This window comes from Diplotaxodon limnothrissa, linkage group LG20, assembly GCF_057381915.1.
Source record: "Diplotaxodon limnothrissa isolate DT_005_m linkage group LG20, D_limnothrissa_male_GT1.1, whole genome shotgun sequence".
NCBI lineage: Eukaryota > Metazoa > Chordata > Actinopteri > Cichliformes > Cichlidae > Diplotaxodon > Diplotaxodon limnothrissa.
In genome coordinates, this window is record NC_140615.1 from 14,787,173 (window position 1) to 14,802,785 (window position 15,613).

The 15,613-nt window shown below is 41.4% G+C and overlaps 1 protein-coding gene across 1 annotated transcript in view; it reads left to right on the forward strand.

The window, feature by feature from the left end:
• LOC146610707 (plexin-A1-like) overlaps positions 1–15,613 on the forward strand; it is a 280,809-nt gene that overhangs the window by 235,047 nt on the left and 30,149 nt on the right. The window contains exon 19 of the mRNA XM_085344897.1: positions 5,571–5,805. Coding sequence (XP_085201023.1) covers positions 5,571–5,805 — 235 coding nt within the window. The remainder of the gene's footprint in view (positions 1–5,570; positions 5,806–15,613) is intronic.

The window sequence follows — 15,613 nt, forward strand, 5'->3', positions numbered from 1 at the left end:
TTGGCAACCTTTCTGGTGATTGCAGGCACTCAGAGTCAGACTGGAAATGTTTGAAGAGAGGTTACCCTAAACCAGGCAATCTGTGCAATCACCTGTCATCCAAAAGTGGCTGCCCATCGGTTGCAACGGCTTGCAATCAGTTACCGAATGAGTATCCAAGAAGTCATGCTATGAAATATACACGACTGCAGATGGAAATAACAATCGTCCTTTAGTCAGCTCTTCATTGTTCATACTGACACTTCTTCAGCTGTTTCGGTTAGAGCCAGTTTTTACTGCTCTTTCAAGAAGCTAGCACACATTGTTGTACAAAGTAGTTTGGCGACTTCCTGCATGGACTTGCCTTCATTTCTCTGAAATTTATTTATTTATTTTAATAAAGTCTGATGCTCCAGACACATTAAGTTGTCCAAATGCATTGCTTCTTTAATCAGCAGAGCAGTTTTCAGCTGTGCCACCATAATTGAAAAAAATGGTTTTTGAATGCCCAATTAGCTTTTTAGGATGATAAACTCACATTAGATAGCACAGCGCTCCATTAAAACACACGACTGATGACTGCTGATGGACCTCTGTACGTCTATATAGGTATTTTGTGAGTTGCTCGCTGTCTTGGTCAGGTAACTGTCAGTTTGTCATCCTGCTCTGCTGAGCAGCCGAGAGGACTCCTGTTGTCTGAGCATCTGGTATTAGGAGAGTTTTTTTGTGTGACTAGAGGATGCAACAAAAAAACTAAACTAGAAGTGAAATATTAGGTAAGTTATGCAAGTTTGCTACAGTTTATATCCATGACAAGGCTCAGTCTCAGAGCCATGCCGAAAACATAAAAAGTAGTATTAAGAATAGAATTGTTTATCCAGGATGCTGCTGATATGAAGACATTAAGCTTGTCTCTAAGCTCTAATCCAGGAACCTCGTTTGTGTATAAACCTTTCTGATGTGCAAATTTTGGTGCAACAGGAAATCCAAGCAAAAGCAGCTTGTTTTTAAAAGTCACGGTCACGTCTCAAGCCGCAACTGTTTTTTTTCTTCTCCACCAACAGCCGTGGTGTGAGTGCTGCTGATGTCACTTTCATTTCGAGTGTTTCGTATTTGCAGAAATAATGATACAGCAGAAAAGCAAGTGTCGGGAAAACTCTGAGAACGCGCCTCCAAGCGCGTCCTGCGGCAGTCATTGGCTTTACTTGTCCAAAGCGTTGAGCTGTCAGCAGACTCCAGACTGAAAGTCCTGATTCACTCTGACTGGAGCAGACTTTCAGAATCACAGCGCAGCTCCCGGAGCATCTGTGTGGAAGAAGGTCAAACGTCAACCAGGCGACGCAGCACTCACTGCGAATATATTTGGATGTTTGTCTGAATATCCCGACAGCGCACCCACTCAGAAGCCCTCCCCTCCTTCCACCCCTTTTTTAAACTTATCACCAATGTCCTTTCACAGTCATTTCACTATATCTTTATGACATTTACTCCCTGCTAGCTACAACCAATATACCTAGAAAGCCACTGACAGCACATCCATGTAATTCAATATGATAGCTCTCAATGGAACCAGCCAGCTCCAAGGTGGATCTCGCTTGGATTTTTCTTTTTCTTTTTTTATCCCTCCTTTTCTCTTTTTTGAACGAAATGTCATGTTGAATCTCGGAGCAATGCGACGTGTTGGCGGGGGTGGTGGAGTTAGTCCTTCGTCTGACAATAGCCAAAGAAAAAAATAGAGCTGTCCGTTCCTATCTCTTCTCCCATGCACGCACGCACGTGTGTGTGTGTGAGTGACTACAGTGAGTGGCTTGTTTTTGGTGTGTTTATGTGCGCATCAACCCTTTTCCCCCCTTGTTGTTCTTGTGCGTGCCGCGCAGCGGAATGCTGCAGAGAAGGACACAGCTGTGGCACAATAATGTTCCCCATGTAGAATGACCTACATACAGAGGAACCCAGTGGGTGTCCAGACTTACCGGGCTTGTTGTGTGTTGTCGTGTGCGCGAGTGGGCATACTGTAAGGAAAGTCGTCCGCGTTCGTCAGTGTGTCTTTGTGTGTCCCCTCAGATGCTCATCTGTGTGTTGGCAGCTGTGTGCCTCCCTTGAGTTTTCGAAGAAACTTGTTTGTTGTTTTGGCCTTCAGCTTTCTAAGTTCCTCCCCCAGTCCTTCAGTCTGACAGGAGAATAAAAATAGACAAATGCCTCGCAAATGTGTCACCACCTTAATATTGCTTAAACTGATGCCACATTTGTGTCGTCTGAGGATACGCTCCCTCCTGGTTCATTCTTTTATACATACAAATGACCTCAGATTAGATAACACCAGCTGACGATTGGAAGGGTAACAGAGCAGCCGTTTCTTATGTATTTTTCATGTGTTTTGGATTCAAAGCATGATGTAAAATATATGAGCACATATTTCAGATTAGCTGTCATAGATTCTAAAAAGTCCTTGAAGTGGTGACACACGCACAGAATACTGGCATTCAATGCCGTTTTCCCAAAATAAACATGTGAAGAGTCATTAATATTTAAATTAAGTGTCCTGGAGGATTCAGTTTTATGTTAAGTCGCTGCATAAAATAACAGTTTCAAAGAGTTATGGGAATTTGTTATTGTGGTTAGAGGCCTTCTTCACAGCTGACGTTTGGACTTGTCATACTTGGGAAGCTGGCAATCGGATGCAGGGCTAACACATAGAAACAGACACCAACTAACCTATCCCCACTAACTGCATGTCTTTGGACTGTGAAAGGAATCCAGAGTAGCTGGACAGAACCCACGTAAACACAGGGAGAACATGCAAACTCCATGCAGAGTTGTGAAATTAGAAAAGAAAGGAAAACAGGCTTTGTTTTTGCTCAAGAGCAAGGCAGAACCCTGCTCCTATAGCTAATCACAAACACACAGCATTGGCTGTATGGATTACAGATTTTACAGTTTTGCTACAGTTTACTTGCACTACCGTGTTGTGAAGTTACGGTTACAACTGCTGCTCTGACAGTCTAACTCCGGGGTAGTTAAAAATCCCATCTGTGCAGTCGGGGTTGAGTCCAACATTGAGAGTTCAAATCCTAATGTGAGGGGGCGTTCCAGTTGAAAATATTGAGCGGCAACACAAAAATTCCAACTTCCAATTTCAAATAACTGTAGAATTACAGCCTTTACCCATAACATTATGTTGACTTCATTTTGTCCAAGTACCCAAGTAAACTATTAGTTTTGCTCAGTTTTAGTAAGTATGATTACTCCCCCTTGGCTGGGCTCAAGTTAATAATATAGCAATTAACTGTGATAAATCGATGAAAATTGCACACCTTTTGCTGTCTACATACACAGAAATAGACATTAAAGAGAAATTCTCATTAACTGCTTATGTTCAGATTCCAGCCAGAACCTCACATGTTGGCAATCTGTGTTTATTGAGACGACAAATATTTGCATACCTTCACCAATTGGTCTAAGAGTGATTGCGGTCAGATTGCAGTTGAGAGTGTTGCATGCTCAGTTTCGGGATCAACACTTGGTCGCTGCGACTACTTGCAGATGTTCACTGACTAGCCACAAGGAGGTTTGTTTACTCTAGTGCTACTGACCCATAAATGCAGTGTTTTAAGCTCTAGCGTTATCACTTTTGATTATGTGGAACACAACTTTAAACTGCTGACTTAAAATACACAAAAAGCAAAATCGCCCCATTGCTACCTAATCGACTTGCATACAGCTGCTAAGAAAATAGGGCCTTATTGTTAGCCTTAGGTGCTGTATAGTCATACCTGTCTTTACAGGTGATAATTTCCAACCATTAAATGCTAAAGTTTATTTATTTATTTATTTTAATCTCACAGCCATGGTAATTGACCGCTAATGGCTAGTAGCGACATGTGAAAACATTGCTATTGCGCAATAAAAATTACATTCACACTCTCCATAGTGCGAGTTTGCTGTGTCCACCAGCTGGTTGCCAATTTAGCTGTCTGCTGTTTGGTGCTGGGCAGGTACATTAGAACTTGGCCACAGAAAAATGAATCCCCATCGTGCAGGAAAGCAGTTATGAGAGCTGCAGGAATCAAAATGTTAAAGAGAATTGGAAACAAGACAATAAATGCTCCATTGAACCAGAAGGGGAATAAATGCACATATGCACTATTAATTGTCTGTGTGTTCATTACTTTGACTAACTCCTGTCACACTGTGGAGCACATTGTTATTATCAAAAAAATTAATTCAGCATTTTTAAATATGTTTAAACTCCTCTCTCTCCCAGGTAACTAATCCCGACTCCTGCTTAAGTTAATTTAGCTCAGTCTCCTTTGCAAACCGATCGTGTCCACACAACTAATTGGGCCGCATAATCTTACACAAAGCCAGTCTAATTGTCTTTACTACTGCACATTTAATTTGTGGGTATTGACTATGCTGCTATTGATACAACAGCTTCTCTATTTTATTTTTTTTAATCACACTTTGATAATGTTAACATGAAAGTGCACTTACAAGAACTTCAAAGTGCATAATCGCACCTCATTTGAATCAGTTATCAACCCCCCTGGTGGATTGCTTGATTTGATGGATTCCAGTCCTGTGTGTGTATATGTATTTTTTTTTCCAATGAGACACACTGTGCTTATGTAAATGTAGTTAGTCATAAAAGAAAAAGAAATGTTTGACTTCCCATAATTACCATGGTTCCTTGGGGAGGGATTTAAATGCTGGTGATTACTTTGTTTGATTACTTATACTGTGTGTGCGCGTACGCATGCAGTATATAAGTGTGTGGGCCCTGGAAGTGTGTTACGGTTGTTTTATGAGTGGATGTGTGTGACTTTGACACTGTCTGCATCGACCTCTACCGCGCTGCTTTAAAAGTCTCGGTGTATATGTGCTCTAACCCCTATCAGCTTATTAAAGTTGATGGTGATAAACGAGGACATAAACAACAAAATATCTAACCCAAACATCAAGTCTGCGGATAACGCCGCATTAAAGCAAAGGAGCGAGCTAACTTGTGAGATCTTCATTATCAAAGCCCTCTGAATCTTCTCCCCTAAAGGCAAGAATCGAAAACCTTTCCTACACGAAATGTTCAGAGCAGCGATGGTGATGTAAGCCTCCACAGTAAAAGCCTGTCAGAGATCTGACTGTTTAGTCCGAGTACAGAACGGATCAAACTTTAATGATCGTTGTTGAAGAAATTGGGTCAAGCAGCTTCTCTTTCATCAGACCAGCAACTTTTGATCTCTTCAGACCACCTCGTCTATTCTCAAGCCATCTGCTGCTGCAGAAATGACCGCCGGTTGTTTTCTCTCTTTCTCGCTCTCTGCGCTGAGGTGCTACGTGCAAATCCCCAGACTGTGTAGGGGAAAGCAAGTAAGTAGGAATTTCTCAGCTCTTAACAACTGCCTTGGCTCTACCTTTGAGCAATGCGCTAAACACTCGCCTCCAACAGTGCAGCTATTTGGTGGCCGCCAGAAGAACACAGGTTTTACCGAGCAGCTCTCTTGTGAACAAGCATCAATGTGTGGGAGGGAGTTGGGGGCATGGTGATGATTTCTGTTTCTTTCTCTGACCACTTATCACTTGTGTGTGTTCAGATCCGTGCGGGTGGGTTTGAGTACTCTCCCGGGACGCTTCACATCTACTCTGACAGCCTGCTAACGCTTCCCGCCATCATCGGCATCGGAGGGGGTGGCGGCTTGCTGCTGCTGGTCATCATTGCCGTGCTGATAGCCTATAAGAGGAAGTCGAGGGACGCTGACCGCACCCTGAAACGTCTACAGCTTCAAATGGACAACCTGGAGTCCAGAGTGGCCCTGGAGTGTAAAGAAGGTAGGCTGTAGAAGCAGTGTGGATCCAGCTTTTACCCTTGCACTATTGGAAAGTAACAAGACCAAAAAAAAAAAGAAAAAAGATGGGGATCTTTCAGCAGAAATAGGATAAAATATAAAATAATCCACTACAGTTAAAAAGGTTTTTAAACTCCAATTTGAATAGAAATCAAATTTTATTACGGTAACTCAATGTGTTTCATCATTTTCAGAATGATAAATGAGTAGTATGATATTTTAGTTATATACAGCTTGCATTTATCTAAAGTGTATCTAATGAAACCTGCCTACATGCTCTCTAAACTTCACAAACGAACATTTCCTACCTTGTTTGTTCAGTAGCTCGAAGCTGTAGTACACAGATGAGATGTTTAATGGGGGTTTAATTTTCTTGTGTGACTACCATGGCTCGCTGGTTTCTCCGTTGGTTGCCTGGAAACTATACAGTGATCATAAAACAGGCAAAGTATACTGGTTAATGTTTTATATGTTACTAGTACTACTACTTAAAGCTAATTTCCTGCTTGTGTATTAGCATGTACAGTGTTTCCCAAACTGCATTTGGGTGAACTGTCCAGTGGTATTAGCAGCTGTCACAAGTATATTTATTGGTTTATTTTAGCTACTTACTTGTTATTATCAATATGTGAGGAAGATGACATCTATGGTCAATCAATGCTCCCTGCTTTCTTAGCTCTTAACTTAGACTCTCTTGTGTCTCCCCTACTGGTTGGATTGCTGGTCAGATTGCTGTTGTGGAGGATTTTATTCACCTACTTACCCAGAGAAGAGTTCATTCCACGGTGTCACATACTCTAATTTCAGCACCTTGGTTGCAGCTAGCTATGCTAGTCCCTTTGTTGCTCTGGATCTAGAGCTGAATACTGAGCTGAAGCAGTATTCTTCCCATATCCTGGAGCAGATGGAGAACTCCAAACTCCCTTTGACTGAAGCGTAGAACAAGGACTATCGTGGGCAGTCTAAAAAGATATTATTGAAGTTAATCTTCAAGCTGTGAGACTCGCTGGAGGTGAAGCTGCAGTTTGATTATTTGTATTTGCAGAGAATTATTACTGCAGAAAATTATCACATTTGCACAATATCTCTAAAACTAGAAACAGTAGCGGTTTTTGATACAGGCGACACGGGCGGTTGCCCGGGGCGGCATCACGGACATCGGCAAAAAATAAATAAATTGCTCATACTCATGCTGCCCCGACAAGTAGACAAGTAAACAAACAATAAATATAAGAAGAGTAAGAAAATAAATGTACACTTTAGGACCAGGGGTAAAGAGATCAATAACAATTTAAATTTATAATTTACAGTTTGATGATTTAAAGTCTCACACGCAACCTGTCGAAAGGGGAGGGGGGTCGGCTGCTTCCAAATAGAGCGCATTTCATTCATAAAACAGGCTAGGACCGCCACTGACTAGAAACACCCTGTCTCAGAGTAAAGCTATAAATGATAAGAATTATTGAAAATTCTTTATTTATCACTTCTAGGCTGGAATGTTGTAATTCATTATTATCAGGCTATCTTAAATACTCCCTGAAAAGCCTTCAGTTGAATCAAAATGCTGCAGCGAGAGTACAGATGGGGACTAGAAAGAGAGAGCATATTTCTCCCATGTTGGCTTCTCTTCATTGGCTCCCTGTTAAATCCAGAACTGAATTTACAATCCTGCTCCTCATATACAAGGTCTTGAATAATCAGGCCCCATCTTATCTTATTGACCTCGTATTACCATATCGCCCCAATAGAGCACTTTGCTCTCAGATCACTGGCTTACTTATGGGTCCTACAATATTTAAAAGTAGAATGGGAGGCAGAGCTTCAGCTTTGAGCCTGAATTTGAAGGAGAGAGACACCCTCTCTACTTTTAAGATTAGGCTTAAAACTTTTCTTTTTGATGAAGCTTGAATTAAATTATGTAAACCCCTAAACACTGTCACAAAAAGAAACTAAATCAATGGGAGGCGAGAGAGGAATGATTTAGATTTTTTGTCTCCATATTTCTTCCAAGTATATAATAACCCGTTCATCTGGTTAAAGTAGATGGTCGTCACAGACTAGATAAATTACACATTTGCCACTCAAAGCACTTTAGACTTTCTTAATCTTTTTGCACCTGCTCACTGCCTGAGTAAACTTGTTTCAAAGGTCAGCAACTGGCAATGACATCGATCACAGTGTGGGAGTCTGCTGAGCTGAGTGAGTATACAACAACGCTTCCTGAAAATGGCTTTGAAGTTTAATAATAGGAAATGTGCATGCTGAGCAAGATTGTTATTTTATCTATAGTCATTTATATTTGGTGGTATGACGGTGTTCTGGGAGAGATGAAATATGCCAATAGGAAGCACAGAAGGGCAACTGAAAATGATGATGCAATGTTCAGTATTTTACAGAACAATTAAGCAGAAGCAAATCGTGCTGTATGGATAGCACGAGGTGTTCGGCTCTACTGATACTCAAAGGTGAAACTGTAAACAGCACACAGATGCCTGTCAATTATAGGGAAACCACTGTAAAGCATCTCAGCAAGACGTTGTTCCACCACAAGCCTCACAGCACAGCTCCAGTGCTTCTCGGCAGGAATGGACACCTGTTTTGATAATGATGGTGGTGGAGAGCACAGTCTAACGTGTCAGTCATCTGTCCGTACCTCCGAGTGAAAACACAACTCAACAGCAAGACTGTCAGAAAGACGGAGAGCACACACACGGCTGGAAAGTAGATAGTGTGAGAGGCCTATCTGAGGTCAAGCTAACAAGGGGATTATTTGCAGAGGAGTGAGAAAATATTGTGAGTGAGAAACCGACACAAAGAAACTGGGTTAAAAGAGCGAGAGTCAGCAGCAGAGTGTGGATGACTGATGTGTGGACAATCCAGGTGTTTACACTCAATATAATAACACGGGCACACGCAGCCACGCTACAGAGTAATGATACGATTACACTGCGGTCATGACACAAAGTCGCAACACCTGCCAGGGAGCAGCTGTCAAACAAAACTACACGAGTGTTGTTTTTCAAAGTGCAACATTCTCAGGCCGATCGTTGCACGCGCAATCCTGACTGCGGTGACATTTCCAGGTACGTGTTTCTTCCTTGTCGCGTCGCCTCAGTTTAAGATGTTGTCATTTGTGTTTTTCACGAAACACGACTGGAGAAAGTTCCGCTATTTACAACAGTAGGCCGACAGGCGAGCGTTGAAGTCAACGGGAAGTCAACAGCGCTTGGTTTTCCTAGGAAGTGAAGCATGGCCTCGTTCCCACCCACCCTGAAAGCACCCCGCCCCGCCTGCTGCACTCCCAGCTGGCCTATAGAGGCAAGACAGCGCACATGGGCGGAGGAGCAGATGAAGTGGGCGGTCGGCTATCCCTGTGATTGCAAAAGGAAGTGTGTATGTGTGAGGCAGGGTTCTAACAGTCTTTAGGGGGGGACAGGACGTTTTGGATCAGTCATCTGTAGGAGGTGGATATCACACTGTACACAGCTATAGTGTACTGTATTAGCCATCATGCATACACACATTACAAACCCAACTGCTGACCGGGAAGCATCACTTCTATGGGTTAAAAGACCTGTTAAAGAGTCCCGTATAAAGTATATAGGCAAGAAAATGCAAATGAACTTTCAAACCAATTCATGGTAAGGCATTGTTTACATGCTCCTTTGAGCACACTCAATGCTGTGGCATTTTTACACTTCACTTCCCAGACTTTGTGTTGACTGGGATCTTTTGTGTGTGTTTCTGTGTGTGTGTGTTTACTTATCAGAAACACATGAGCATTTTCCCAGGAAAGACATAGACAGACAGTCCTAACTGAAAGCTTTATCAAAAAGGAACGTTTTAAGCCTAATGTTAAAAGTAGAGAGGGTGTTTGTCTCTTGAAGTCAAACTGGGAGTTGGTCCACAGAGAGGGGCCTGAAAGCTGAAGGCTGAACCTCCCATTCTACTTTTAAATACGCTAGAAACCACAAGTAAGTCTGAGAGCAAAGTGCTCTGCTTGAGTGATACGACTGCTATGAGTGTTACTATAAGATAAAATGGGGCCTGATTATTTAAGACATCTTATATGAGGAGGGGGTTAAATTTATTCTAACAGGGACCATATGAAAAGAAGCTAAGATGGGAGAAATATGCTGTGTCTGTCTAGTCCCTGTCAGTAATCTTGCAACAGCATTTTGAGCATTTCTGAAGGGAGTTTTTAGGACAACCTGATAATAACGGATTACAATAATTACTGTAATTATAATTACAGAGTGTTTGTTTCTGAAATCCAAACTGGAAGCTGGTTCCACAGAAGAGGGGCCTGAAAGCTGAAGGCTCTGCCTCCCATTCTTCTTTTAAATACCCTAGGAACCACAAGTAAGCTACTAGTCGGACAGCGAAGTGCTCCATTACCATCAGTCCTTCTTTTTTAAGTTTTGCATAATGGAGTAGGCGTGTTTTGGCTCCAATGGATAGCTCTATTTGGACGACACTACAGCTGCCTTTCGTGTTGTAGATAGAGATCATAATATATTGAAATATTAGTGTGATGTTGGTAAACAAAAATATTCTCTCCATTTTTCTCATCACATTATATCAAGTGAAACATCCTGAATACTCTCTTTGGCATAAAGCCCTCATTTATTGTCAGCTGCAGTAAACATTGTCTTCTTGCAGAAAAAAATACACTTTTAGATGCAACAGAGCAGAAAATTGGAACTGAGCTACATTTTTTATATAGATATAAAATATCAGATTATTTGAACACCATACCCTGCAGTCACAAAATCTCACAACACATTTAATAATAATAATAATTATAATAAAACAGCACAAATCAAAAAGCTATATTTTAGGTTGTCAGAATTTTACCTGTGGTTAAGTTAGTTCAGTCGGGACCACTAAAGTCAAAAGGAGATTAATATTTCTGCCTGCATTCATTTAGATTTGGCAGCATGGCTCTGTTTACGGACCTTCTCAACCTTCCAAATGTGCATATGTGGAAAACATAAACCAGAGAGAGCAGCAGGTAGACTCAGCACAGAGGACAGGAGGCATCAAAAACAAGATGTACTCACTGGCCAGGTCAGATACCCCTTTTTCCTTTTCTCAGAATAGCTTCAATTCTTTATTCAGCAAGATGCTAGATCATTCTGCAGAGATTTTGGTCCATACTGACATGAAAGCATCATGCATTTATGTAGCCGATTTATTGGCTACACATCCATAATGCAAATTTCCACATAATCCCAAAGATGCTCTGTTAAATTGAGGTCTGCTGGAGTGTGCAAACCATTTGGGTACACTGAACTTATTACCATGTTCAAGAAATCATCTTGAGATAATTTGGGCTTTGAAAAAAAATGTGTTATCCTCTTGGAAGCAATCATCAAACAATGGGTACACTGTGCTCATAAGGAGATGGACATGGTCAGCAGCAGCAGAAACCATCCCCAGCACCTTTACACCACTAATACCATCCTGAACCAATGATACCAGATCATCATGGATCCATGGGTCAACAAGCTGTCTTGACCGTGAATGCACTCCCAAATGCAAGTTGCTGCCATGTGATTAGCTGATTATATCTTTGCTTTAATGAGCAGTTCAGCAAGTGTACCTAATCAAGTGGACAGTGAGTGTATATGACATTAGGTCAGAGAGGATGAAGTGGGGCGCTGGGGTGGATGTTGCAGATGGGCTGCATCTGTGGTCATTGCTCAAGAATCTTAAAAAGCGCTCTAGATGAGATTTGCTGATTTGATTTCTGGAAGTCATCAGCTGATGGCAGGTTGCCATTTAGGTTTGATGATCTGGTGGGATTACAGCTGAGCTTGACTTTGTGGCCTCTCTGAACAAATGCTGCACTTTAATTTTCATCAGTGAAAACCAACAAAAAAAGTTTCTAAATTATCCTCGATACTGATTTACAAAAAAATTCCAATCCAACAATCAGAGTCGGGATATTTCTATTAGCAACACTGACATTTTGTCTCTTGTGCTACTTGTGCTTGTCGTATAACACACATTTTAGCGTGTAAAGGATGAGCATTTCACAAGAAATAAACACACTGCACAGTACAGGCTGATGGGTCCGTCATAGTTCAAGAGCCGTTCATGGCCATGGCTGCAGCCGAGGAAAGGTTATGGCCCTGCTTTGAACTGCGCTCGAGGTTTTGTTATGTCTTGTTTTATATCAGCTGATCAGGAGGATATTTTTTGAAAGCGTATTTTTGCTAGGGCTGCCTGCTAAGATGCTTTTAAACAGATTTACCCTTTGGCCAGTAAATAAGAGCCTGATTAATAGATAGAAGAGAGAAGAAGTGGAGTGGAAAATGAAGTGAGGACTTGAAAGAAAACCTACATCTAATTTGTGTCTCCTTGACTATTTTTCAAGCCATTTTCCTTCCCTGTCTTCTTGTCATTCTCTCCTTTGCCTTTATCTTTCATGCTGTGTCTCCCGTGCTGCCTTTTTTTGTCTTTTACCCTTATTCCCAATTACTTATACCCTCAATGTCTGCTTTCCATTCTCAGTTCTTTACTGCCTGATCTTTCTTCGTCTTTCCCTTTCTTTCCTTCATCTTCTCTGCTTCCTCTCTTCTCTATTTCTCTTGTGGACCAAACAGTCCAATAACAGCTGGGGGAAATTATGCATGAAAACTCATCCGTTGCTCTCTTAATAATTATCCACTCATGCAATTAATTGACTTTCCTTTCCAGGAACTTTGTTTTCTGTCTCCTGTTTCTGCTTTTCTCTCTCCCCAAGCAGGATTTCCATTTGAGATTCATTGTTTTTGGGCCTTTTTTCTGGATAAGTAAAGGCTGACATTGTCAGGACCACGACTCCAAGAAATGGATTTGGTTAACTAGGTTTTTAGCCCTGTCTGCAAGTTAAATATATAGTTTAGTGTTATCTTCAGATCTATGTATACCTGAATGCACTTAGTTACACATAGAATCATGCCGTTATTTTATGCTTTCTCACCCACACATAATAACGTGCCCTTTATTGAATATAACTAAATTGCTGATTGTGTCTGTGTCTTATCATGACTTAGTGTCTGTATATTCTTGTGATTCTGCATTTTGGTCCTCATTTACTTCCTTTGCAAGCATCGTTTTTTTTTTTAAATCATTGCTGACCTTTAATTCTCAATCCAGATGTCTAGCTCTTTTTCTAAGGTTGAGACGTTTTACCTGAAATCTCTGCAGTGGTTGTGCTTTCTGAAATGCTTTCCCTTCTTTGCCTCTGACAGGCACCTCATCTGACCCATATATAGATATCTATAGTACAGAATCATCTGTGTGACTATCCTTACACTCAGTGTTTTTTGATCACTGTTATGACTCTATCAGTTAGACTGTTACACGTGTATAGTTAGTCAGATTTTTTACCCTAGAACACTAATGGGAGTTTTGTAACACTATCCTTACACGTGGGTGAAAATCACCTGATATTAGTGTTCTTGATTAAAAGATAAAAGGACTTTCATCCATTGGCTAGGGCCAATATTTCACTTGCTACCAAACTACAGGTTAAGTTTAGTAGAAGATCCTGCTATAGGTTAAAATATACACTTTTACAACAGTTTTCATGAATATAACTCACAAACATCAATTTTATGATTGTTCACTTTTACAATAGTCTTACTAATGGCTACTCGCTGTGCTTCAGCAGCAACGTGATAATAAAATATTGTTTTCTTTCAAATACATACACATACATCAATACATATCCATGTAATCATGGATGCTAACATTGATAGTATATGCACATTTGGTGGTACAGTGGGGCAAAAAAGTATTTAGTCAGCCACCGATTGTGCAAGTTCCCCCACTTAAAATGATGACAGAGGTCAGTAATTTGCACCAGAGGTACACTTCAACTGTGAGAGACAGAATGTGAAAAAAAAAATCCATGAATCCACATGGTAGGATTTGTAAAGAATTTATTCGTAAATCAGGGTGGAAAATAAGTATTTGGTCAATAACAAAAATACAACTCAATACTTTGTAACATAACCTTTGTTGGCAATAACAGAGGTCAAACGTTTACTATAGGTCTTTACCAGGTTTGCACACACAGTAGCTGGTATTTTGGCCCATTCCTCCATGCAGATCTTCTCAAGAGCAGTGATGTTTTGGGGCTGTCGCCGAGCAACACGGACTTTCAACTCCCGCCACAGATTTTCTATGGGGTTGAGGTCTGGAGACTGGCTAGGCCACTCCAGGACTTTCAAATGCTTCTTACGGAGCCACTCCTTTGTTGCCCGGGCGGTGTGTTTTGGATCATTGTCATGTTGGAAGACCCAGCCTCGTTTCATCTTCAAAGTTCTCACTGATGGAAGGAGGTTTTGGCTCAAAATCTCACGATACATGGCCCCATTCATTCTGTCCTTAACACGGATCAGTCGTCCTGTCCCCTTGGCAGAAAAACAGCCCCATAGCATGATGTTTCCACCCCCATGCTTCACAGTAGGTATGGTGTTCTTGGGATGCAACTCAGTATTCTTCTTCCTCCAAACACGACGAGTTGAGTTTATACCAAAAAGTTCTACTTTGGTTTCATCTGACCATCTGACCCAATCCTCTGCTGTATCATCCATGTGCTCTCTGGCAAACTTCAGACGGGCCTGGACATGCACTGGCTTCAGCAGCGGAACACGTCTGGCACTGCGGGATTTGATTCCCTGCCGTTGTAGTGTGTTACTGATGGTGACCTTGTTACTTTGGTCCCAGCTCTCTGCAGGTCATTCACCAGGTCCCCCCGTGTGGTTCTGGGATCTTTGCTCACCGTTCTCATGATCATTTTGACCCCACGGGATGAGATCTTGCGTGGAGCCCCAGATCGAGGGAGATTATCAGTGGTCTTGTATGTCTTCCATTTTCTGATGATTGCTCCCACAGTTGATTTTTTCACACCAAACTGCTTGCCTATTGTAGATTCACTCTTCCCAGTCTGGTGCAGGTCTACAATACTTTTCCTGGTGTCCTTCGAAAGCTCTTTGGTCTTGGCCATGGCGGAGTTTGGAGTCTGACTGTTTGAGGCTGTGGACAGGTGTCTTTTATACAGATGATGAGTTCAAACAGGTGCCATTCATACAGGTAACGAGTGGGGGACAGAAAAGCTTCTTACAGAAGACGTTACAGGTCTGTGAGAGCCAGAGATTTTCCATGTTTGAGGTGACCAAATACTTATTTTCCCCCCTAATTTACGAATAAATTCTTTACAAATCCTACCATGTGAATTCATGGATTTTTTTTTTTTCACATTCTGTCTCTCACAGTTGAAGTGTACCTCTGGTGCAAATTACTGACCTCTGTCATCATTTTAAGTGGGGGAACTTGCACAATCGGTGGCTGACTAAATACTTTTTTGCCCCACTGTATAAAGTATGAGGCTTATAGTCTTGGTGACATTACTGTTGAACAGCTCTAGCTCCTAAGTTGTTTCAAGCCAGAACCAATTAGCCACTGAAAAGTACATTTTAAGCTAATGGCTAAGAAACTGAATTTCCGTTAGCAGCATAAATTCCGACTATGAATTTTACACTGTTCATTCAAAACATGTATTTGTGCTGTCTGAAATCCTTGGGCCTGTCTCAATATGCGTACTTGTGTGTACTTGGTACAGCTAAATATCCCAGAATGCATTTCGTTCAAAACCCAAACGCGGCAATGGCAGAGGAGCGCGGCTAAAACCTTTTAAATATTACTCTTTCTCTGTCACAAAATAAACTTTTAAGTTATTTTCAAGCGAGAATGTAGCTGTGTAAGCTTCAAATATCTGCTCGATTTATCAAGAT